The sequence below is a fragment of the Camarhynchus parvulus genome, chromosome 8, assembly GCF_901933205.1.
Source record: "Camarhynchus parvulus chromosome 8, STF_HiC, whole genome shotgun sequence".
Classification (NCBI taxonomy): domain Eukaryota; kingdom Metazoa; phylum Chordata; class Aves; order Passeriformes; family Thraupidae; genus Camarhynchus; species Camarhynchus parvulus.
Genome location: NC_044578.1, coordinates 6,555,625 through 6,578,483, shown reverse-complemented (window position 1 = coordinate 6,578,483; position 22,859 = coordinate 6,555,625). Strand labels below are relative to the sequence as shown.

General features: G+C 40.9%; 1 protein-coding gene across 6 annotated transcripts in view; it reads left to right on the top strand.

Annotated features, from left to right (window-relative positions):
• ELAVL4 (ELAV like RNA binding protein 4) overlaps window positions 1-22,859 on the top strand; it is a 64,785-nt gene that overhangs the window by 2,519 nt on the left and 39,407 nt on the right. For 3 of the 6 annotated variants that reach the window (XM_030952961.1, XM_030952959.1, XM_030952960.1), the window contains exon 2: window positions 19,823-20,063. In XM_030952961.1, coding sequence (XP_030808821.1) covers window positions 19,823-20,063 — 241 coding nt within the window. Of the gene's footprint in view, window positions 1-637; window positions 930-1,416; window positions 1,702-1,877; window positions 2,084-19,822; window positions 20,064-22,859 lie in introns of those variants that run through there. The other 3 variants (XM_030952963.1, XM_030952962.1, XM_030952964.1) reach the window with 3 other exon arrangements.

Here is a 22,859-nt window from a genome sequence, read left to right as displayed (position 1 = left end):
AGTACCTGAAAATAAATGCAGCTTTAAATGCACGTCAAAGTGCTTTTGTTGTGCCTTTAAGCCTAGAGGCAGATCATTAAATATGCATTTCTCCGGAAAGCAACTGTCGAAAAAGATAAGGTGGTTAAAATACGCCGGACCTGGGAGCGGGGCGCGCAGGAGGTAAGGAGATGTAGGCACTGGAGCATGGCCGAGGTATGGCACCGCCGGGCCCAGGGGTGGGAACAGGGGGAACCAAAAAAAAAAAAAAAAAAAAAAAAAAAAAAAAATACGGGGCTGCGTGTTGTTTCTTCAACCGGGCCTTAATTACTAGACACAAGCAGCAGTTCAGAAATCTGGTCTCTGTTGTTGTAGAGGTCACCGCATCATTAACATTGTCAATCTGGCAGCGGCTAATTTCAATAGCACCTGATGTCGCAACGCCTCCCCCCCCACACACACCACACACACACCCTCCCTCCCCCCTGCCGCCCCCCCCCGCGCGCGCGGCGCGCTCGGCCAATCAGCGCGCGACGCCGCTGACAGATGGTCCCATAAATGGCGGTAAAGGGGCGACGGCGGCCGCCAGTCGCAGCAGGGCCCGCGCCGCTCCGCGCGCTCCGCTCCGCGCGTCCCGCCCCGCGCCGCTCCGCGCTCCGCCCGCCGCCGGCGCCGCCGCCCTCCCGCCGCAGCACCACACTGAGACAACGAGATAATATACTTAGCTATTATTATTTATTATTTATTATTATTATTATCGCTGCCGCTATTATTATTTTTTATTATCGATAATAATTTCTCGCTGCACAAACGTCTAGCAGTGTGCTTTGTGGCTCTTCAAAAAAAAAGAGAATAATAATAATAAAATAATTCCCTGAAACCTTAGCAAAACCGTTAGAAGAGTTGAAGCCTTTCAAGACACCCAATATTTGCCATTAAGAATGGTTATGGTAGGTATTAGTAGTTTTAAAATCTGATCGTAGCGGGTTTATATAGAGGTAGATATAGAAGCTAACATACAGGTTTTCCCCGATTCTGCATCATTCTCAGTCTGTGTTTTCCCATGAATTTAGTTTTCTGCTACTGATCTGTTTGTACATGATCTCTCCCTTTCCCCCCTCCCTTTCTCTTTCCCCCTCTCTCTCGCTCTCTGTCTTTCATATTTAATGTCTGCGTATCCTTTAATAAAGGATGTACTTTGTCATTTTAAGGTAATTGCGATTTCTCTCAGAATAAAGAGAAAAGCTCATTTCTAATGCAAGGCTGGTATGTGGCTAACTGAAATGCAAAAGGAAGAAGAGGCTTTTTTTTTTTTTAAGGGTGGGGGAGAGTTAATTTCCACATTGACATTTTGGCGATACAAATGCAGAGCAAAATCCTTGGGGGGGATGTTTAAAAAAAAAAAGCCTCGAGATTGGTAATTTTGTTTTTGGTGGACTGCGCAATAGGTATGGTAATTTTAAAAGAGGGTGATTTATATGAGCTTCAGTAAATGCTGCATATTGTATTTCAAAGAGTTTCCTGTCGTGACCTCATAAAAAGAGGAGGAGGCTTGTATGTGTTGCAGTGCCTAGTATATGTCGATTTTGTTGCATCGTTGGGCAGCAGCGCTGTAAGAAGGAATGTCAGCTTTTACATAACGCTCTTTTTGCTTTTGACTCTGTGAGGGGCTGTAAGGGTCCATCTTTGTGATCACAGATGGAGTGGAATGGCTTGAAAATGGTAAGTGAACGGGGAGAGCCTGCTCATGGGGTTTTGTCTCGTTTCTCGTGTGCCTCACGAATTTCTTTTGTTCAGGGCGGCGGATCGTGAGTCATAAAATAAAATTAGAGAGCCTTGTTTATTTTCTTTTTTTTTTGGTGGGATATGTGTGCGTGTGCATATGTATCTGTACATCCATTTACCGTGCCTAGCTGCGATGGCACTCCACAGCGTTTCCATTGAACGTTGCGTTTCAGTTGAGCGCGGATGGTCTCTGCTGACAGTCACGGTGTCATGGTACCGCGTGTGCCTGGCGGAGCGGGCGGCCGATGATGCCTTTTAATCTCCGTTCCTATTACACCAGCCTTAAATACAAACCTAATAATCGCCTCTAAAAATCCAGGTATCGCGTTTCCCATGGAGCCGGTGCTGTCGAGGATGGATGTATGGGGTGGATGGATGGATGGATGGATGGAAGCAAGGGTGTGTGTTTTTTGTGTCGGGGTGGGGGCTGGGGTTGGGGGGTTGGGGGAGAGAGCCGTGTTGTTTTGTGCTTTTTTAAATGCCGGGAGAAGTCAAAGCCATTTATGTGAAAAATAGTATTTCTATTTTTAGCCCGTATTCTCCTGGCGGAGGAGCCCGGACGTGCTCATCTCGGTCCCCTCTTTTGTGCTTTTCCTTACAGATTGTGCAAAATGGCATGATCAGACACACAACTGCGGGCACCGGGGCTGCGCCGAGCGGGGCGACCCGGGTGGGGGCTGGGGCCGCCCGCACAATACCCGGCCCTCCTGCCAGCCCCGGGATCGGGGGCGCGGGGACCCCCCCTTTCCCCCCTAATTTAACGTTTTGCAGACTTTTGCCGCGGATATTTATTATAACCGGGGAAACAAAGCGACGGTCTTTTCCCATTCTTACAGGATTGTCTTTGTCTAGCTGCTTGTTTTGATGGGTGTAAAACAAATAAGATTAGACTGAGCAGCCGAACTGAAAGCGATAGCTGGGAGGAAAAGCCAATGAAAGGTTGCCGGGGAAACGAGCATAGGGGAAGCTGAGTGGGGGAGCAGGTGGCAATCATGTGGGAATACTGCAAACAGTGTAAAAAAAAAAAACCTAAAAAAAAAAGAAGCAGGGGCTACCTCGATTATCTCTGCTCTTCTTTGTGGCAGTCACAACTTTAATTATTCTTTATAAATAGGTGTTAATTACATTTCTGGCTCAGGCTTACAGTGATTTCTAGAAATCTGGTTTTAAGCATCTGTTCTTTCTCCTTTGCAAAAGAGGGTTATCTTTTTTTTTTCCTTCCCCCTCCCTGCTGTGAAATTGTACGTGCAAAAAATTGCAAGGAATCCTGTGAGGCAGTATAAAAAAAAATGGAAATTATATTGAATGAAGTTGACAGAGGTATAATAGTGAACTCCCACAGCTGATAGCTTCTGCAAATCATTTCTTAGAATTTTCCAGCAAATGTCCCTATGAGAACAGTAGGTAGAATGAATTTACCCTAAGCAGTGATTTTGTGTTAAGTGATATTGGTATTTTTACGAAATCAGATGGTTATATGGCAGAATAATCGGTTCAGGGGAGTTCACCATATTTTAGGGTTTAGGCACTGAGAGGAATTGACAAAAATACAGAAATTATTCTTCTCTTCGTCTCCGGCCCCGCCTTTAGCCACAGTCTGTTCTATATCTGCTGGAGCAATATCCACTTCCAGTGTCGGGCTCCTTGTGGCAACTCTACTTTTTAAACCATGGCTGAATATTTTGTTAATCATCATGGTCTCTTAATTGTAGTGGCAAACAATAATGGGAAATAGCTGGTGGTGCTAGAAGTGTTAAAAAAGCGTAGTAGACTAGTAAGTGATAGACAGTAGCGTAAAAGATATAAAAATGTGGTTGCCCAGAAAATGTTCATCTGTCACACATCAGGAGGCATAAGAAGCAAAGCAGGAATATAGAACACGCCTTTCTTTCTGTCTTCGGATTTGCAGATATTTTTACTTTATTCCTTTCTCTGGTGCAGGGTTACTTTGAATGCGAATTCAAGCAGGGATAGTAGTGCTTGGTTGAAGTAGGAATTTAAAAAATTAAATACCCTTTTTAATTTGTTTTAAGTATTGCTTCTGCTGTGGTCCTTTCTGTGGAAAAGTGATTGAATGGCCCTCTGGAAACTGCACTGCTTTACAATGTAGAGGGAGAGAAAAAAAAATCTTGAGGGGGTGTGTGCGTGTGTAAAATTCCGTATTTTACAGTCTGTGCATGTGCAGAGATGCATTCTGACATGCATTGTAGTTGTACGTGAGAGTAAAATAATTTTTCTTCTGTCCAAAACAGAGATACTGTGTTCTAAATTTGTTAACTTAGTCATGACAATAAATAAGGGTGCCTTTTATTATACACAGCTGCATTGTTTGTTTTAAGAGTCATCAGCTAGTAGTTACATTTTCATTTTCTGTTCAATTTCGTGTTTCTACAAAGATTTAAAAATAATGCAATCCTTGTTTTACGGTGCACGTGTTCCTGCCCTGATCTTCCCCTTTTCTTTGTTTTAAGATTATATTAATGAATACAGCCTGCATGTACATAGTGACATTTTCTTTCTGCATGTAAAAGATTGCATTGTAAATCTTCCTATAGAAAAAATAGCTGTTAAGTTAGTGAAATAGAATTAAGATTGCTAGTAATACTAAATGATGAAAATGTAAAACCTTTCTGTTGAGACAAAAAGATACAGAAAACGTAGTTGTCCTTAGATGTGACATCTTTCTTGTTTTAAAAACTGTTGTCTTGGTGTACTAGTCAGAAAGGAGGCAATCTTACAATTGGATATTGATGCAGTGTGAATACCAGCCATCAGTTTAAAATCCTGTCCTCATGTACTCTGCTAATCAAGTTCCCATGTTAGATACAGGGATGCCTCTCCACTGGTGACTGGCTTGGTTGCCTCCTTTGCTTTCTTCTTCTTTATTAATTTTACCTTTTTGAGCTTTCTCAAAGTGAGCCTGAGCTGTTGTGACAAAGGATGGTTACAATGAGCTGGAAGGGGTATACTTAAAAATCCCATTTGTATGGGTTTGAAATAGTCTTCATCATCTTTATTTGGTCCTGTTAAATATTGTGACTCTATTGAAAGAAAATCTAGTTGCATTAATCTTACATATATTTAATGGATTAATTTTTTTTAAATAATATCTTCTAACTCACAGGGAATGTTTTTTTTTTCCTCAGCCTTCCTATTTGGTATGCTGGGAGTGTACTAATTAAATGCAGGTTATTTTCTGTGAGTAATTGTCATACTGTTGGTACATAACCTAGAGCCACTCTGCACCCTGAGGTTTTTCAGAAGAAATAAGGTATGATTGCGTCCCGTATTCTGGCAGGGGAATTTGGTGTCTTCTTTGGGAGCTTGGACTTTGGAAATAATTTCAGCAAGCAGCCCAGGCAAGAAATGGACAAAGAATATTATGGTGAGAGAGATGCAGATAACTTGACAAATCCACTTGTCCGTTTTGGCAATCTGTGTCCTCTGGACACCTCATTTACATGCCTGGACACATTAAAATGTACATTTGTTTGTCTGTGGGACAGCTAACTGGATACACTCCGATGCACTGGCAAATACTGCAATGCAGTATTTTTTCAATGTCATTGGGGTTTTGGGGGAGAAGTGGGCACAAACAGTTTTATTGTAAGTGAGGTGATGTTAAAAAGCATGGTACCTCTGTAAGGGATAGGCCAGATTTTGCAAAATTCACTAATCTGTGATGGAAAGTCACCCCTCCCCCTTGCACTCTTCTTCTCTTGATCTTTTCCTTTCTGTGTAGGGTGGAGGAAGAGATGGGTACGTGTGTATTTGTGTGTGTGTTTGTGCATGTGTATCTTCCTTTCCCAATTGAATGGCTGTTAAGGAAAACGCTGGGATTTGCATGAAGAGGGAAAGGACATTTGTGTAATGTAACACTTCTCAACTGTTTCTGTAAATGTCCAGTTACCAGCGGTGTAGGACTTGGAGCAACTTTAAAAGAAGACACATTTTTAATTTTCTAAGAAACTTTGTGAAGAGGAGGGCAGTGTTGCAATTCAACAAGTATGATTGATAGATTAAATCCTAATAAAACATGTTTAAAGGGTACCTGTGCCTTGCCTTAGCCTTTGGGTATGTTTAACCATTTGAGATAATGTAAGGGGAAGATGTTGGAGAAACAGATACTTAGAGACTCCTTGCTTGCTTTTCCCCTCAAATGATCAGTCTTTATTTTTTTTTAAATACTGGAATATTTTAGGTGCAAGGGGCTTTTGTAGGTCACTAGCTTTACAGCAAGAAGAAGAAAGGGGGGAGAAAAGGTCTCAGTGTGTCAGAGGCAGTAATTGTGTAAAATTAGCCATCTAGAAAAGGCAGGAAAGGCTTGCAGGAAAGAAGGAGGCACTAATATGTGAAACAGCACTGTGCTAGTCAGGGAGATAATGAGTGATAAATTTGAACTGGTGCAGTGGTGTGATGCCCATTAATTTCTCAGAACCTTGACTTTGCAGGTTTGTTACTCCGTTGTTCACACCTTTAATTATAACTAGTTTTGGATGATAGCTTGGGGCACTGAAGATGAGACCTTTTGTTTGTTGTTTACTCATTTAAATATTCAGAGTTTGCAATAGCATTGGAACATCAGTGTTGGAAATTACATACTCTCAGATGAGATTATAGTAAGAATGCAGTTAATTCTTGGAACTGTCTAACATTGTCTTATTTGTAGCATTTACATTGCTTGCATGAATTCATTAAGAATTAGCTCAGCAATATTAGGTTGAGCTTTATTTTCTGTAGTGAAAATCTGTGTGCCCTGATGAAGCTCCTGATGCATTATTGCTTATTTAGAGCCCCAAAAAGTAGGGAGGAAGTGGAGAGTCCGTCTTACCTATTGTTCTATCCTTGGCAGTGCCTTACATGAGGACTTTCATCTCAATGGCTAAGAAAATCTGTATAAGTCAGGAAATGCTGAGAACCAGTTAGGAATTGTTAATTAAATGGGGAGAAAAGACAGAATATTAAGAAAATATTTAAAACGAAGGATAGCTAAACCTCTGTGTGTCCTCTCTGGAAGTGAGATTTAGTTGCACAGTGTAAGGTACAAACCTGGCTTTGACAATATTTAGAGGCATGATGTATAGAAAATGCTGTAGTACGCCTTCGTTGCTAAGGCACGCGCAGTTGCGTCAGCAATGCTGTTGTGATGGGAAATTATTCGTCCTTGAATTCTGGGGGAAAAATAAGCTTTCATTTATTATTTTAATTTTAAACTTCTCTAATTGCTATAAAATTCCATATACGTTGCTGCTGGTAGTCTTCCCAGTCTGGAGACATGCGCCTGCGTGTTTTCGGCGTCAGGGCGGTGACATTTGGTGTCTTTGGAGCACTGGGGACGCTTGGAGCTGAAGGTGGCGCGATAACGTGTGTTTGTTTCAAAGCAGACGCCCGTGACTATGGGAGGTGGCTCTCGCTTGCAGTGCTTCGAGAAGGTTCCTCACGTAATGCGTCCGTGCCCACGTAAGTGATGTTGGTGTTGGCAGAGGGCAGCAGCGCCACTGGAGCCTTTCCAGTAGCGCCAGCCCTTCAGCTCCAGCTGCTCTGCCGCGCACCTGGTGGCGCTCGCCGAGCCGCGCACGGAAACCCAAACCGCTTCCCCTGGTTTTCGCTTCCTGAGGGACGCTTGGTGAGAAGGTCCCACCTGATCTCCATGTAGAGGCCCCTAAAGGTTGCTGCTGGAGCAGGTAACTGTGCCCCGGTCCTACCTGTTGGCCTGTAGTTGCATGCACTCCCCTTTGGAGAGGCTGAGTGGTTTCCTGAGCACTTCCAAGTATTTTCTCCCAGGCTGAGTGCTGTTGAAAAGCCTTTGTAGAGACATGAGGGATGAAGGACGCATGTCCTTCTTGCTTCCTTTTTTAAGAATCTCTCAGGGTTGCATTCTAGAAAAGTAGCAAAGACAACAATTTACTCACAATTTATAATTGAAGAACTGCCTCCTCTTGTAATGTTATGTCTAATTGCCCAGCAAGGACATGGAATTTCTGCTACTGCTGGTCAGGACAGTTGCTAGAATCCTTGTTTCCCTACTGTTCTTAACAGCAAAACTGATGTTTGTGAGTTTGAGAATTATTATTGCTAGACTGAAGTTCATTGGAGGGTTTGACAGTGAGGACTTTTTTGGTTAATACATGGATTAATTAAAAGAATCTTGATGTCTATGAAGCGCTTGGTGTGTGTGGAAGTCAACCTGGTTCTAGTAGTTCTGATTAGAGAGGGTCATAAAAAAACTACATGGGCAAAATACTAACAAGCCTTTTTAAAGACTTGAATGCTAATCTGGAGGGGAGGCCGGGCCTTTTTTCAGTCCCCTTCAGCTGATACATAGATGCCCGTAGTCAGCAGCAGTTTAATGTTAGATAACGTGAAATTCATGACTCAACGGCATGAAATAACCCATATTTAAGTCACTACACTGTGGTGGAGTGTTAACACTTTCTGCTTTGGGGATCAGAGGTATTTGCGGTATTTGGCTTTTTTGCTTGCTTGAAGGGTTTATAAATGTGACTGTTAATTGCAGTACTTGTATTAATCTTCTCTTGGTCCTTCTTAATCTTTTAATGGTGGTCGGTGACTTTTTCCTTTACTATGTGCAGAAGATCTTGTGGGCAAAGATGTTATTTCTGTAAAGCAGAAGGCACAGTCACGACTCCATAGAAGTAATAATGTATGTAAATAAATGCTTCTTAAATAAAAATAGTTCTAATATATCTTTGTTCCAAATGAAGTTACTGGCAGTAGATGAGTAGGGGGAAGTTGATTTTAGCAGAAAGCATGAATGCTGGAAATTCTTCCTAATATGCCTGTGCCAGCTATACTGTGACAATGTTGCTGTCGATTCCCTTCCTGTGAGAGCAGCTGTTCAGGGAATTAAACTCTTTGCTTGATGCGGAGGGTCCTGAAAAATTCAGTGCGCAGCTACGGCGGTGGCTGTGGCCATTTTTAGTGTGGCCGTTGATAGGAGCTAACTCTGTGATCCAGCACAGTAGCATATTGTTCTTTAGCCTAACTGGGCCAGGACAGAATTATCATTCTGTATTTCGTGTGCTCTGTGAGAGATTCCGGAGAGCACTTCAGAATTTGACATTGTGTTTGATAATTTATAGAGCACAGTTTATATTTAACTGTAGACATACTAATCCAGGGAAAAAGAGTAGTGTATTTTTAGAATCCTTTTTTTATTGTCTGTGCTTGTCATCACCCAACTACTGAAAGAAGTGCTCGCAAATGTAAATGCTCAGATAGAAATTGAGTTTAATTTCCATCGTTAGTCTTTGCTAAGTGCAAAGGAGAATATTACTTGTGTGATGTTCTCTGAGGTGATCAAGGAGCTTTGCAGCCATACGTAGCTGATGCGGCTGCTGGATGAGCCATTTTCTCCAGCATTTCAGCACCAGGCTGGACCAGGACACTTGGGCTGTGAGTGCCTCCATGGCCGGGGTGCTTAGGTGATGTGGTAGTTTTAATAGTGATAGTGTGACTTCTGTGACCAGCCTGTTTGAGGTGAAATGGATGGAAGTGGATCCAGCTCCAGGTTTAAAGCGCCTGCCTGTGGTCTCTGTGTGCTGTAAGGAAAGCATAGCCAATAGAGGACAGTAACTTGGTTCCTTTGACTTTTTTAATACTCAAGCATTAGTTCATGTGTGTTTAGGCTCTTAGGACATTTCCCCCTGCTGATCTCTAATAGTGGATGTTGTATTTCCAGTTACCTTTTGACATCTAAGTGAAATGTCATTTGTGTGGCGTGGAGTCAGGACAGCTGGGGTGGTCTGTGTTCCCCCCGTCCCCAAGCACCTGAACAGGAACTGGGCTTGGTGGGGCTCCCATTGGGTTCTTCAGCAGAATTGTTTCAACCAGGAGATTGGTATCCATAAGGTCTGCTCAGCTTTTTAAGAGGAGTTTTGGTACATTTTTAATTTCTTGCTGTTCAGGGTATGTTTGTTCACTTTCATTTATTAAAGGAAGGTGTTTGGTTTGGCCTGTGGCATGCTTCTCTTCTGTAGTACAGAGATTAATAGTTTGTCTAGGATAGAACATAAGGATCTGTTAGCCTGACATGTGACAGATATGTACTTGATATTTTGTCCTTTATTGATGAAGAATATATTCCTAATCTCTCATAAGTCTTTGAGTTTAGCATAGATGCTGTCATGCATGAGATTGTTTGAATTTAAGCATTACTGAGATATTTATCCCATGCAGTACTTTAAAACTTATGCTCACTTAAGCCATTTTGTAGGTAGTTTTGTGAGACCATCTGAGTAAACAGCTACCTCTGTTCTCTCAAAGGTGATTTCTGATTATTTTGCTCCCAGAACCTTCTCAAACTTACAATTTCTATTATCTGCTCACTACCTTTAGGATGGTGATGGCATATTATTTTCAGTAATTCTTTGTAACTTTATCTACCATAGGTATGTTACAGAAGTAAGAATGCTTATGTTTTATGAGAAGGTTATTTCCATGAGCAGTGTTAGTGTGATACAGAACTGTAGACTAGCAGGTGAATTGTGGTAAAGAAGTAAATTTATTTTTTATTTTTAATCTGATTAAGTTTTAAGAGAAATACTGATAGCTTGCAGCAGGCAAACATTTCTAATGATGGAGATAGGACTTAGCTGAACATCATAGTTTCTATTTTGGGGTCTGTGTCGCTTAGACCTGCAAGCTGCAGTATCCATAGAGATGCTGTTGCCAGCAGTTGAGATGTACACATGTTGATTAGTGTTTCCTAATTGCATTTAGCAGTGTGTCTTCATTAACATCCTGTTGAGGATAGAGCCTTAAAACATCTTGGTTGGGTTGTGTGTTTCACTAAGCCATCCATTCCTGCCTAATATAAGCCTGGCTTTGCATGAAAAATATATGGGCAACATTTTCAGAAGAGCTTATGGCTTAAGAGCTGAAAACCTATTGCAGTGAGCTTTAATGAATATTAAATTGCTTAAGTGCTTCTGAAAATTGTAGCTTTTTGTTTCTAGAACTTCAGTAGAAATAACAGCAATGGGGGGTTGGATGTTCCTAGGCTTCATGGAGAGCCTGCACTGTCCTTGCTTTGCTTTGCCTTCTGGTAAGTAGATGTTTTTAGGTTTCAGTATGGCTCATAACACAGGTTTCACTTACTAAACTCTGGGGTTGCAAATGATTCTAGATTATTTTCTTAAAGGGAAAAAAGCATAAAGTGGAATTGTGACAGGTCTACAGCAGCTGAAGACTTGCAGCTGTCTGCTTCTTTCATGAACGTGTACGTCCCCGTGGGAATCTGTGCGTCAGTACACAGTGCCACATACATATTCCCAAGTCAGTAATAGAATTCAGTTACAGATTAGCAATATATAACTCAGTAATAGAGTCAGTAAACCAAACAAGTAAGTAGTGATTAGGAAACAAAACTGAGCTAAAAATAAAATTCAGAAAGTAACCAGAAATATAAAAAGACTCTCAATTTCCTTTGCTTTCATTTCAGTGTATTTTTAGGCTGCATGTCCTTTAGACTGAGAATCTGTCTTAAGTGTTGATCTCTACCATGTTCTTACTGTCTAATATGTAGGCTTTTGAGAGACCCTCTACAGTATTTTGAGTTTTCCTCATGTCCTTAATGTTTTTGGTGGTATATCTGTTTTTTTATTACCCTGTTAATACTGATTTCAGACATCGTTTCTATTAGCCACAGTCTCTTTTTTTTCCAAGAGGGATAATGCAGTCACTGGGAGACCTCTTGCCTTTGTGGTATCTAATATCTGCAGCCCATGGAGAAAGAAGATGGTTTCATCAAATTTTGGCTTGGAGTATCAATCAACGAGCTCTTTTTGCTGAGAGTTGATTTCTTTAATTTTGATTCCTTTAGCCTTCATATGCATCTTGAGAGAGCAAAGAGTAGCCTCAGTGAAAAGACAGGAGGCAATAAGAAGCAATTTGGAATGATGAAATTACTAAAATAAGGCCCTTGTAAAATTTTAGGCACAGGGTTGCCTTGTATGAATTTGGCAGAAGTAGAAGTGCGATTGAAGAAGAAATAGATGTTCCTTCAGAAGTGAAAGCCTGACCGTGTTGTCTTTATTTCAGTCCAAAAATAGTGCAGCCCTTTGAGCAGAGGCGGCAGGTGACCCCCGGAGACGCGGGTGGGTAGGGAGCTGCTGGTGGCCTGTCCCAGGACAGAATTAGGACACATCCCTGCCACCAGCCTCTGTTGCAGTCTGTGGATCCAAGTGGTTGGAAGGGTTTGTAACCTGAGCTGGTTGGGTCCCCCATCTAATAGACAGGACACATCCATTTTCCTCTCCTGGTGTTTTTGGCAATGCCTTTCTCCAGAGCTGTGTTCCAGAGTGGTGTTTGAATGCTGTGAAGTCAAGGTTGTGTTTTCCCATGTCTTCCTATCTGAATTTTGTTTAATGGTAGAAATTATCATAAACTCTGGTGAAACCATTCTAAATAAAGTAGGGGATAACTGGCTGGCATTCCAAAAAATCAGTTTGTCTTAATGGAAAAGACAACCCTGATCCAGGGACAGAAGGAAACTTCTGTGCCCATCACCTATTACACCACTTTATTCCCTACCATCTCCCAAGTGTTATCGCTGTGGACTTCAATAAGATACTGGGAGAACACTGAGGAATAGAGCCAAACACCCCTGATGTTTCCAACAGGCATAGTTGCTGATAATCTTTGCAAGAGGCAAAGAAAAAGCTGGAAATAGTTGAAGGTAAAGCTCAGTAGAAGTCCGTAAAGCATCTCACATTTTGTGAGCTGAGCTAATACACAACATAGAATTATATTCTGCTTCTGGACAAACGTTGTTGTCCTTATAAGTGTGCCATGCTTCCCAGAAACTGCTGTGCATGGAGTGCTTGTCTGTGCACCTGCTCCCCAGTCCTGTGTGTTTCCTCTGAGCTTTGCAGAGCGCTGAGCTGTATGAATGATAATTGTAGTTCTCCTCCTCCAATTTCTTACCCCCAGAGTACCTGCAGGAAGAGTAAGAGATTATGCAAAGTATGTGATATGGTGCTTTTGTTCCTATCTTTAGTGTAGTTATCAGATGTGTAGTTCCAAGTGTGTTTTCCCCTACTGCTCAACTAGTAGCTATTGATGTTGAAATAGTTGCAACTTTTTTTGGTGTATGCTTTCTGCTCCCTACTCACTCCCTTTTGTTCTTAAAATCAAATACAAAACTGCAGAACCCATATACTTTGTGGGAACAGAAGACATCTGAAACTCTCAAAAAACCCTGTAGTTTGGTGCATCATTATTACGCTGGTTTTCTTTTTGAAAAGGTTATTAGGAGTCGTACCTTATCAGTGAGCCAGGTTTGAGGGTAGGATGGAGCATTACAAAGCTGTCACAGCTTCCTGTGTAACTTCAGCAGTTCGCCTAGATACTTTCATCTGGTTTGACTTTTTTTATTTCACTTCTGTGAAATCTGGAATAAAAAGTACCAGGTTTTGCCTGCTTTTTGTCATTGTGTTGATAGAGCAGCAGTCCCTGCCTTACTGCCCATTTGTACAGCACAATTTGGTGCTGCCATGGGTTGTGTCCTTCAGGCACTGCTGTGATAACAAGAAATATTGCCAGTAAACTTTGCATTCATTTCACTGCAGATTGAGGACAGAATATTTTGGTTTAGCATATTCATGCAAAAGCCTATAATGGACTGGTTCAGGATAAATTTAGCTATTAAAGAAAATAATTTTCTTCTTTATTTGAACTGAGGCTTGCATCTTAAAATGAACGCATTTGTTGTCGTCTCCATTTGGATCACTTTTGTGCTCTGTACAATTACTGTGGCACCCATAACTGAATTTGCTGAAAATGTTTGAACGCCATTTCAACCGGAGTGCAGCACACTCTGAAAGCAAGTTAAGACGGCTGTATCTGTGCCATGAGAACCAGAGATTGCCAGTTTTCTGAGCTAAGACTTTCAGCTGTTTCTATATTTAAACTATTAAATGTGACTTTCACTCCAAGGAAGGTAAAGATGTAGCATGTAGAAGTGTGTGTGAGTGGGGAACATGTCAAAATACGGAGGGTTAGATAATGGTTTGTTTCTGGGGTATTGGATTTGCCTCCAGGCAGATAGACTAAAAAGCTTCATTTTCCTCCTTTATTTCGTGTTCATGATGTATTTATTAGGTAAATAATAGCAAAGTCTAGTTGTGCAGTGTGTAACCTTTAATAAAAATATAATTGACAGTGAAATTTGACAGTTGTTACAGTTAAGAGAATCTGTACTGGAGCTGCACACAGAGCATCATTTGCTGCTCCTGAGGTCACTTTAGAAAGAAGCCCATGTGTGGTCCAGGTGCACCTGCTTCTTGCTCTGGCTGCAGTTGTGGTTTTGAACCAAGGAAGGCTTAAAATCACTTTATGTTCTTTTCCTTTAACACTCTGATGGGAAGGTGGCATGATGTGTCCTGAACATTCTGTGATCCAGTGCCTCATTCTGCAAAAATGTGCTAAATCCCCATGGAGCAAGTAGCAGTTTGGTGCATTTTAAACTGGGCTGGGGTTCCTGGGCTGGAGCAGGGCTGAGGGTCCTGGATGTGTTTGTGTGTGATGCCCATGGATCAACCTCCTGGCTTTGGCATGGCTATTCATGGCTCAGCAGATGGCAAGGCTGTGCATGGACTGGTCAGGCAGCCCCTGTAAATGGGGTTTTTCTCACCTGCAGAAAAGTTCTAGGGGAACAGACTTGTACTGTGCTGACTTCCATTCAAAAGAGCAGATATGCAGGGAGTTAAAGCCTGTTCCTCATTGTATGAGGGAAACCTTTGTGAATCTACATTTATTTTCTTTGAGAGGTTTTGTTTGTTTCTTCTTTTGTCATCGTTTTTCATGAGATGGCTGTGGGACCTCTGCCATGGCACCATTTGTTTTCACTTGTAAAAGCAAACAACTTGCAATGCTAATTAAAGAGCTTTTTTAGATAAAGTAAGAGCTTTGCATTATTTATCTAAACTCTTTTTTATGGGAAAATGTTCTGAGTTTGTTCATTAATGAACACTTAGAAATAATATAAAATTAGACCTCATGAATTCTTCATGAGGTGTAATTTGCCATGATCTTTTTTCTTGGCATTTAGGTGCTGTGAACAGTTCATTATTCATAGCTAACTTTTTTGACTTCTGAGTCCTCAAAATGGATATGTCTGCATGAATTTTCTGGGGTTTAGAATTTTTTTCAGATTTTGATTTTAGGAGAAGATTGTTTCTGGTGTGTTTAGAAACACTTCTCTTTAGTGCCTATAAATAACACTTATTCTTAAGATTTTTTGTGGGTTTTTTTTTTAATACATCCCAAATTAATTTCTGTTTATTGTGGACTATGGTCAGTGGAGTATACCTAATTCAGATAGCAGGAATGGATGCTGACTATTCGCTGAATGCAAGCTCCTTTTGCTGTACATATGTGAAAGCCTCAGTTCAACATGCAACCCTTCTTTTAGACTGCTGAGAAGAAATTTTGTAAATATAAAAAATGTGTATTTACATTTACCGAGCCATTGGCTATTGCTTATGCATGCAATAGGGAGATAAGGCTGTCTTAGTCTGTGGGTAGTTTTCCAAATGATTCATTAACTGTGCTTTGTAATGGTAGATGGATGTCACACATTACTGTAATAAGTGAAGATTAGTGTCAGTTACTCCAGCTTGTAATAGTTGGTAATTGTAATAGTTCTGTTTATACATACAGGTATTTTTTGCATTATTGTTGGAGCTAATATTTTAGCAGGAATAAATTGAAATTAGTTGAATTATTGAAAAAACAATGAAGATGTGATGGAAGTATTTCTGAAACATTAGTAATGTAGGAGTAGCTCTAATGGGTATTTGTGGCAGATACTCTGTGGGAGAGGTTTATACCAAGCCTTTTGGTAAGCAGTGTTTTGCAAAACACTGGCAAAGCTTATGTTGTCTTCCCCAAAGCATTTATTTGTGAAATCTGTCAAACTAAAATACCTCATACTTTGCTGATATGTTACCATAGTGAGAAAAGTAGTACACCAGGAAATGACCATTTTTTTAAAAACAGCAGTCTGATGAAATACATGCACAATTTGAAACATGTAACTTACAAAATCAGTGTTGAAATTCTATCACAGATAGTATTTGTCAGCGTTAGAATATTCAGATTATTGGTGGCTAAATGATCAAATGTCTACTAGCAATAACTGCAGTTTATTCATCAAAGATGCTATTACCTTATATATAGAGTATCATAATGCAGTATTGGGAGTTTGGCAAGTTATTGCCCCCAAAAAATAAAATGCTTCTTTATACCAGTAGCATGTGAATGTCATCACACATGACATTTGCACTGTAATATTTCAGGACCGGTAGTAACTGCCTAAATTGGGTCAGAAAAGGTCTACAAAAAGAGATGTTGCTCAGAGCACAGATACTGCTAAACTTACTTGCTTATGGAGCTTTAAGAATACCTTCAGGGATAACAGTGTATTTTGTTTTTAAAAAATTAACATAGGTGTTAAGTCACTCTTGAATTTTCATCATTTGCTTTGCCTATATCCAGATAAGCTCTTGATGAGTTAGGCAGACTTAGAGCTTTCTTTGATATTTTGGTAGAATTTAATTGCAGCCCAATACTTTTCTGTATTTAAAAAAAGTTATTACCAGTAATTAAAATACAGTAAGTTAACTGTGTGCCCTAGAAACTGGAGTATTGATTTTAAAAATATTCATATTGTGATACAGGTATTGAATTAAAAATTTAAATCTTAGTGTTGTGGATAGAGGAAAAAAAACATATAGCAACTGTCATGTTGAAATCTATTTGAATAAATAATATTCCTCTTATGTAATGTGCTGACTGATGTGGAATCAACAGCTACTTAATATTAAAACCAGTGCTTGACAATAAACATCCCAGTGCATGCGCGCTGAACTCTGCCCGGGGTTTGAGCTTCAGGCATGTCGGGGACAGGACCAAATGTCTGGGAAGGAGAGCCAGGGCTTCCCTTTTGGTTACCATTTATAATGTGAGTTTCTACTCATGGCAGGAGTCGGTATGCACACCTAAAGTGTTATTCCTTTGTGCCTGTGAGAGCTTCGAATACAAGCTCTGCTACAGAACTGCTTGTGCACAGAAATCCCTCTGTAAATGGAGACTTAAAATTCTGCAGTAAAAAAAAATTAAAATCTGAAGTCCTTTATCAGAAATGCTTTTTATAATTCTTCAACATTTCTCTCCATCCATTCTTTTTTTTAATATGTGTATAGCAAATGGATTTTCAGTAACCTATGACTTGGCAATAATTCGAAGGGCAAATAAGTGCCTTGGTTTTCCGTTCTACTATTAAAAAATCAGGAAAACCTAATTGGAGTTGAGAGTAACTAGGAAGAAAACCTGGCACCTGGTGCAAAATTAGTTTATGCCAAGATCCTTTGAAGTATATGAGGAAATGTACTTGCTCAGGAACAGATTTTTACCGAGCAGCTTACTCTTAATGTTCTGAATGTGTTAAATGTCTTGGGTTGAATTCTGTTCCTTTGCTTGGTGGGGAAAGTATGAATGCTGAAAATTTAACTAAAAAGCTTTTGCAAAATGCCTAAGTAGGACACCAACCAGTTAGGAATTTTGTTTTCTTTCTCAGATTTTAAAAGATGCAGGGTTATTGTCTACCGCAGGGAACTATAGATAGCTTTTGAGTCTGTTGCTAATAATAGATGCTGTACCTTCCTCGGTGTGTTGTGCTGAAGTCCTGCTTCTGCTGAAACTGAAACCAGAGGTGTGGTATCCCTGCTGGCTCTAGGGGGGCACGATCAGTCCCTAAAACTGCAGCTTATCTTGTGGGGTTTTACATTGGGAAAAATATGGCCCGGTGATGTAAAGGCGGGCGGGAAGCTGCCGTTAACCATGTCAGCTGCTTCACTCATCCTCTGACTGTGCCTTAGCGTCGGAACTGGGATTTTTTCCCCCCAAATTTCAGCCGGGTGGCTGCAGGTGCAGGCTGTAGGAGCAGGCTGTGCTGAGAGGGAGCGCGGCCGCCTTGGGGTGCGAACCCTGGCCCCGCAGCAGCTGCTGGCGGAGCTTGGAGCCGTGGGGTCGCGGAGGTGCGGAGATCAAAGGATGATCTTCCAGCTGGAATCCCGAGCTAAACAGATTTAGCAGCATCTGAAGCGTTTGAGTAGTACGTGTGAGTAAAATACATGGGTGGAATTAGCTTGGAGAAGGGAAGGAAGTATGGCCGATGCCGGGTGGAAGGGGGAATCTTGAAGGAAGAGCGTGCGGGGCTGGCACAGCTTGGCCAAGGATGCCAGCAGTACTTGGTGCCACGTGGCTGGTAAAATTGGCAGGGGGATTCTGGTTTGGATGTGCCCATGTCTTTCAAGAAGTGACTATTTTTGTGCAGTTTATTTTCAAAATGATTCTGCTGTGTGGTTTTAAGGCATTTCTGTTAAGCACAATGTGGCAAGGCTTCTTTTTATTTAAAAGCTGTTAAACCAAGTAGCTATTCCTGGGATTGATAATAAAAATAATGGTAATTCAAAACTTATTTCCATTGATAAAAAAGAGGGTTATTTCCTAAATGAGGCATTAAACTAACACTGAAGCGTTTCAATTAAAAAAAAAGACATGACCAGAATACAACCTATTTAGATGCTGAGCCACCCTCATGCAGTTAATTTTAGAATAGACACCCCTTTTTTGGGGTGTGTGTGTCCCCATCCTCCTGAATTACAGGCCTAATTTGTCACAATATGTACCTCCCTGGATTTAAAAAAGATAGCAAATTAAGTCTTGAGTAATTATAATAATTACAGGATCGGCAGAATACCAGGTTCAGAGTGTGTGGTGCCTTAGCCCTCTGTTCTCCCGTGCTTGTCACTGTCCCTGGGCAGTGGAATCTCCTGCCTGGGGCAGCAGTTTGCATCACTGACTGTCTGGTGGAGGGAAGCTGAGCCCATCTGAGGGATGATCTTCGATTCCAGTGAAGCTGCACTTCACAAACCTCGCAGCAGGCAGCAAAAGCCACCATTTGTATTGCTTTAATTTGTCCAGAATTGAGGCTAAGCTGTCCCTTCCCTTGGCAGCACTGGGGACAGTGAAGACTGGCTAGAACCTACAGTAGAGGCAAATTATATAGAAAAAGCTCAAAGTACCCAGGTTTTTCTGCTTCCTTTGTCTGCCTGAGCAGTTTTGGGATGAAAACTTGTGTTCTGCAGATAAACATGCAGGCAGCTTTGCTCACATGACGGGTGACACTGCTGACAATGGGGCTACTATCCTGCAACACACTTTGCTAAGCTGGATTCTTATTTGTCGTTTTTTTGGAAAGGTCTGTTTAAGGCTCTTCCGTGAAAACTGGAGATTTGTGTTTCAAGATAGATGTGCTTGTTATAATTGCAGTCTTCACCTGTGCCTGATAAAGCCTTTCTTTGATTAAACGTCTTTGATTATAGTAAATATCTGAAGACCTTTGTATCTGTGAAGATTGCAAATCCAGGGCTTTATTATTTAAAGAGGTGTCAGTTTGTTAGTGGAAAATATAGGTGGAGAATGTAGGTCATCACTGGAACCAGTCAATGGTATGTCTTGGGACACCAAGTTTATTAATTGAAGGCAAGCTGAGTGACGACATGGTGCAGATTGACTGTGCCTGGTTAATGTTGTTGTCATTGCACTCTGTGATACAGTTATTAAATAGGTAAAATATTTTACCTTTTCATATAGAGCCATACACTTACTTCATCTGATTTAATGGAACTATAATTTTAATTATGATTATTACCTTAAATTATAATTAAATTTATGTGGTTTAAATTTACATTTGTGAAAATGGCTGCGTGATGAAAGCAGAAATCAGCTTCGCATTAACAAAAAAAGGGGTTTTTTTTAACTGCATCTTAGTATATGCTCACAGCCAAAGACTAGCATGACCTACTTTGCAACAATAACAGAGGAATCAAGCCGGGTTTTTTTGTTGAAGTATCTAAATTGGCCATGAATGCTACCTACTCATTCGTTTGTGAGTATCTTTAAAAATAGCTATTGTATCTATGAAACTTAAGGGTGTTTTTTTTTCCCCCTTTCTCTTATTTTGCTGTAGATAATTAGCACCATGGAGCCTCAGGTGTCGAATGGCCCTACTTCCAATACAACCAATGGACCCTCCAGCAACAGTAGAAACTGCCCTTCCCCCATGCAGACAGGGGCTGCTACAGATGACAGCAAAACCAACCTCATAGTCAACTATTTACCCCAGAACATGACCCAGGAGGAGTTCAGGAGTCTCTTCGGGAGCATTGGTGAAATCGAATCCTGCAAGCTCGTGAGAGACAAAATCACAGGTAAGCGTTTTGTGTTGTGGGTTTTGCCTTGGTAAGGGTCAGCTTGTGCTTGGGGTCAGCAGAACCTTGGTGCTTGTATTGCAAGTGCTAAGACAGGGAATGCAGCAGATGCAGTGCTTAACTTCAGGGGCAAGCCTTTGGTTTTCAGGGCTGCACACTGGATCTAGAACAGCTGAGAAGCCCCTTGTCTCTCAGCCTCTACAGATCTGGGGGAGAAGTCTGAACATTGCCAGTCTGCATTTGTGTTACGCACTGTGCAGCTTCTTGCAGGAGAGCTTAGGCGGTGGCCTTGCTTTCCTCTTCATTCTCATTTTTATTTAACACAGACTTGTCTGAATGGCTTGAGCCAGCTGATGGTTCCTAATTCTAACTCTGCCATTTGAGCTTCACCAAACTCTCATTAATTTCAGCCTGTTTAAGAACACTGTAAGGTGAGGTGGTTCTGCATGTCCATCACAGCTTACTGACCATGGTGTTCTGGAACAGCAGTGGGCTATACTTGAGACACACAGCTCTAGATAATAGTTAATTAACTCTGGTCCCCAAAAACATTTTAGTTTGCAGGGATCCTTTTTCATGTGAAGTAGCACCTGTTGGTAGGTGCCTTCACAATAGAAGCCTCCTATGGCAGATCCTGCCTCAACAAGGAGAGGTCTGCGCTGTCACTAGAGGAGGTGTGAATGGGTGCAGATGCACCTTGGCCTAATCCACATCCTTGCTGCTGCAGCCAGGAATCCACTGGTGCACAAGATGGGATGAACAATCAGCTTTTATAGGTTAGTTTTCTAGGTTGTGTGTCTACTCGCACCGTAGGTGGGAGCAGCTGAAATTTCGCTGCTGTTCAGTGCATCACCAGTGCTGTTATGTTTAGCACAGAGAGCAGCAGCCTTGGGAGGGAAAGGGTTCCAAAAAAGGAGTCAGCTCCCCTCAGAGGCTCTCCTGGCAACTTGGGGGTGTGCTCTGTGGGAAGAGGCACCATGGGAAGATGAGGAATTAAAATGCAAATCTTCATACCTACTTCTATAACATCCTGGCAGCCATTGTGCTGGCAGCATTAGCATGATCTGCTTAGTGCTTTTCAACATGCAATGTTTCTTTTTTGTTTACTTCCCGACACAGAGCGTTGCTCTGGTTGAACACAAGGCACATAACAAATGGCAGTAGCTTCAGGGCAGATTGAGTCCTCACAAGTGTAGTCCAGCAGAGCTTTCTTTAGCACGTTGACCGTGATGTATCTATTGCAGTAAATCTTCTGATTTGGCCACAGCTTTTCAGGTGTTCTGAAAAGAAGATTGAAAAATGGAATTGACTTTTATTTACTTTGGGTTTTTTTTCTACAGGCGTTTGTTTTTCTTCTAGGCTGAAAATAATCTGAAAAATTTAACTGCAGGTTAGTACAGTTATTTCAGGCAAAAGCGAAACCTTCGTCTACAGGAGTCTAGGGTGCCTAGCTTGAATTTTCATCTTGTGTTTCATGAGCTTTTACTACTTACTCTATCCCTCAAATTCAAGATTATGTTCTTACAATATATTTTCAAGAGTTAAGATATTCAGTGTTTTCATAGGGAATGTCTTTGGACAGAGAGCCATTACTTCATCAGCAAGGAACAGTATTCTTTTTGTTTCATTCCATCTCCAGGCTTTTGTCTTTCTGTTTGAAGATATGAGAAATTTGCTATATGATCTTCTGACACGTTCTTGGGTAGTTTTTTTGCCTGTGCTTTTTCTTTCCATACAAGGTGCATAAATCTTTGATCACTAAAATACTTTAAAGGAACCATTCTTTAAAAAAAACTTGCGCAGATGCCTTGAGGACATCACCCCTACATATTGTTTTAAGAGGTGATACAAGTACAAAAGAGCCATATTTGCAAAAAAAAAATGTGCTCCAAATAATCTGTGCTGTTTTTGAAAACAAAATTTCATCTGCCAAGGTTTTCAGGCCTGTTATCAAGGCATTGTGCAACATTACTGAATTTGAGGATGCATATTCATTCCTCACATTGAATTCAGAGTTAGTAAATCAATTTCAGTCCTCTGCCAGAAGCAGTTCATGTTTTTAAGGTTCTTAGAACATGGAGAGTAACAAAATGGAAATGGACTGAGGTCATACCCAGCTCATCTTTCTGGATCATCATGTAAGCATGTTCTTCATTAGGCCCCTGGACTGGTTTTTTGGGAGGGGAGGCTGCAAGAGGAATGACTGGCTTTTCAGGGCTTCTTTCCTTTTTCCTTATTACAAATCAATAGAAGTATTTTTTCTGACAGTGAAAGCTATAGTGGAAAAAACCCCAGTGAATTCTTAAGCTATTGCTTTAGCAGTGAAGATGTGAAACAGTTTAGAGTTTGCCTGCTTTTAGACTTTTCATTGTTTCTGTTGAAAATTTTGTGGCTTTAATAAATCTAAGCTAAGCATGCTCTGTTTCATTATGCCTTTAAAGAAATGTGCTGTTCTTTCTGTTAAAAGTCTGGTTTGTCTTCATATATTGTAAGTTTGCTTCCTTCTTGCTGGGCTGAATTATCAGGCAAATCAAAAAAAAGTCAGAATAAAAAGCTGTAGAGAGAGCTTGCTTCAAGAAAAATAGAAAAGGTCATAAACCAAATCATGATTAAATAGTTCTCCTGGCAAAACCATAGTAGAAAATCTCAAATGTATTTCTGAAGCTAGGTAGCATTGAATTGGCTCATGTAAAAGATTCTATTTCCCTTGTCAAGGAGCTGCAACGTTGTGGGGTTTTTTTTGGGATGATGTTGAGTCTTCTGAAATGTTTTTTTCAAGGAATGAAAAGGTATAGA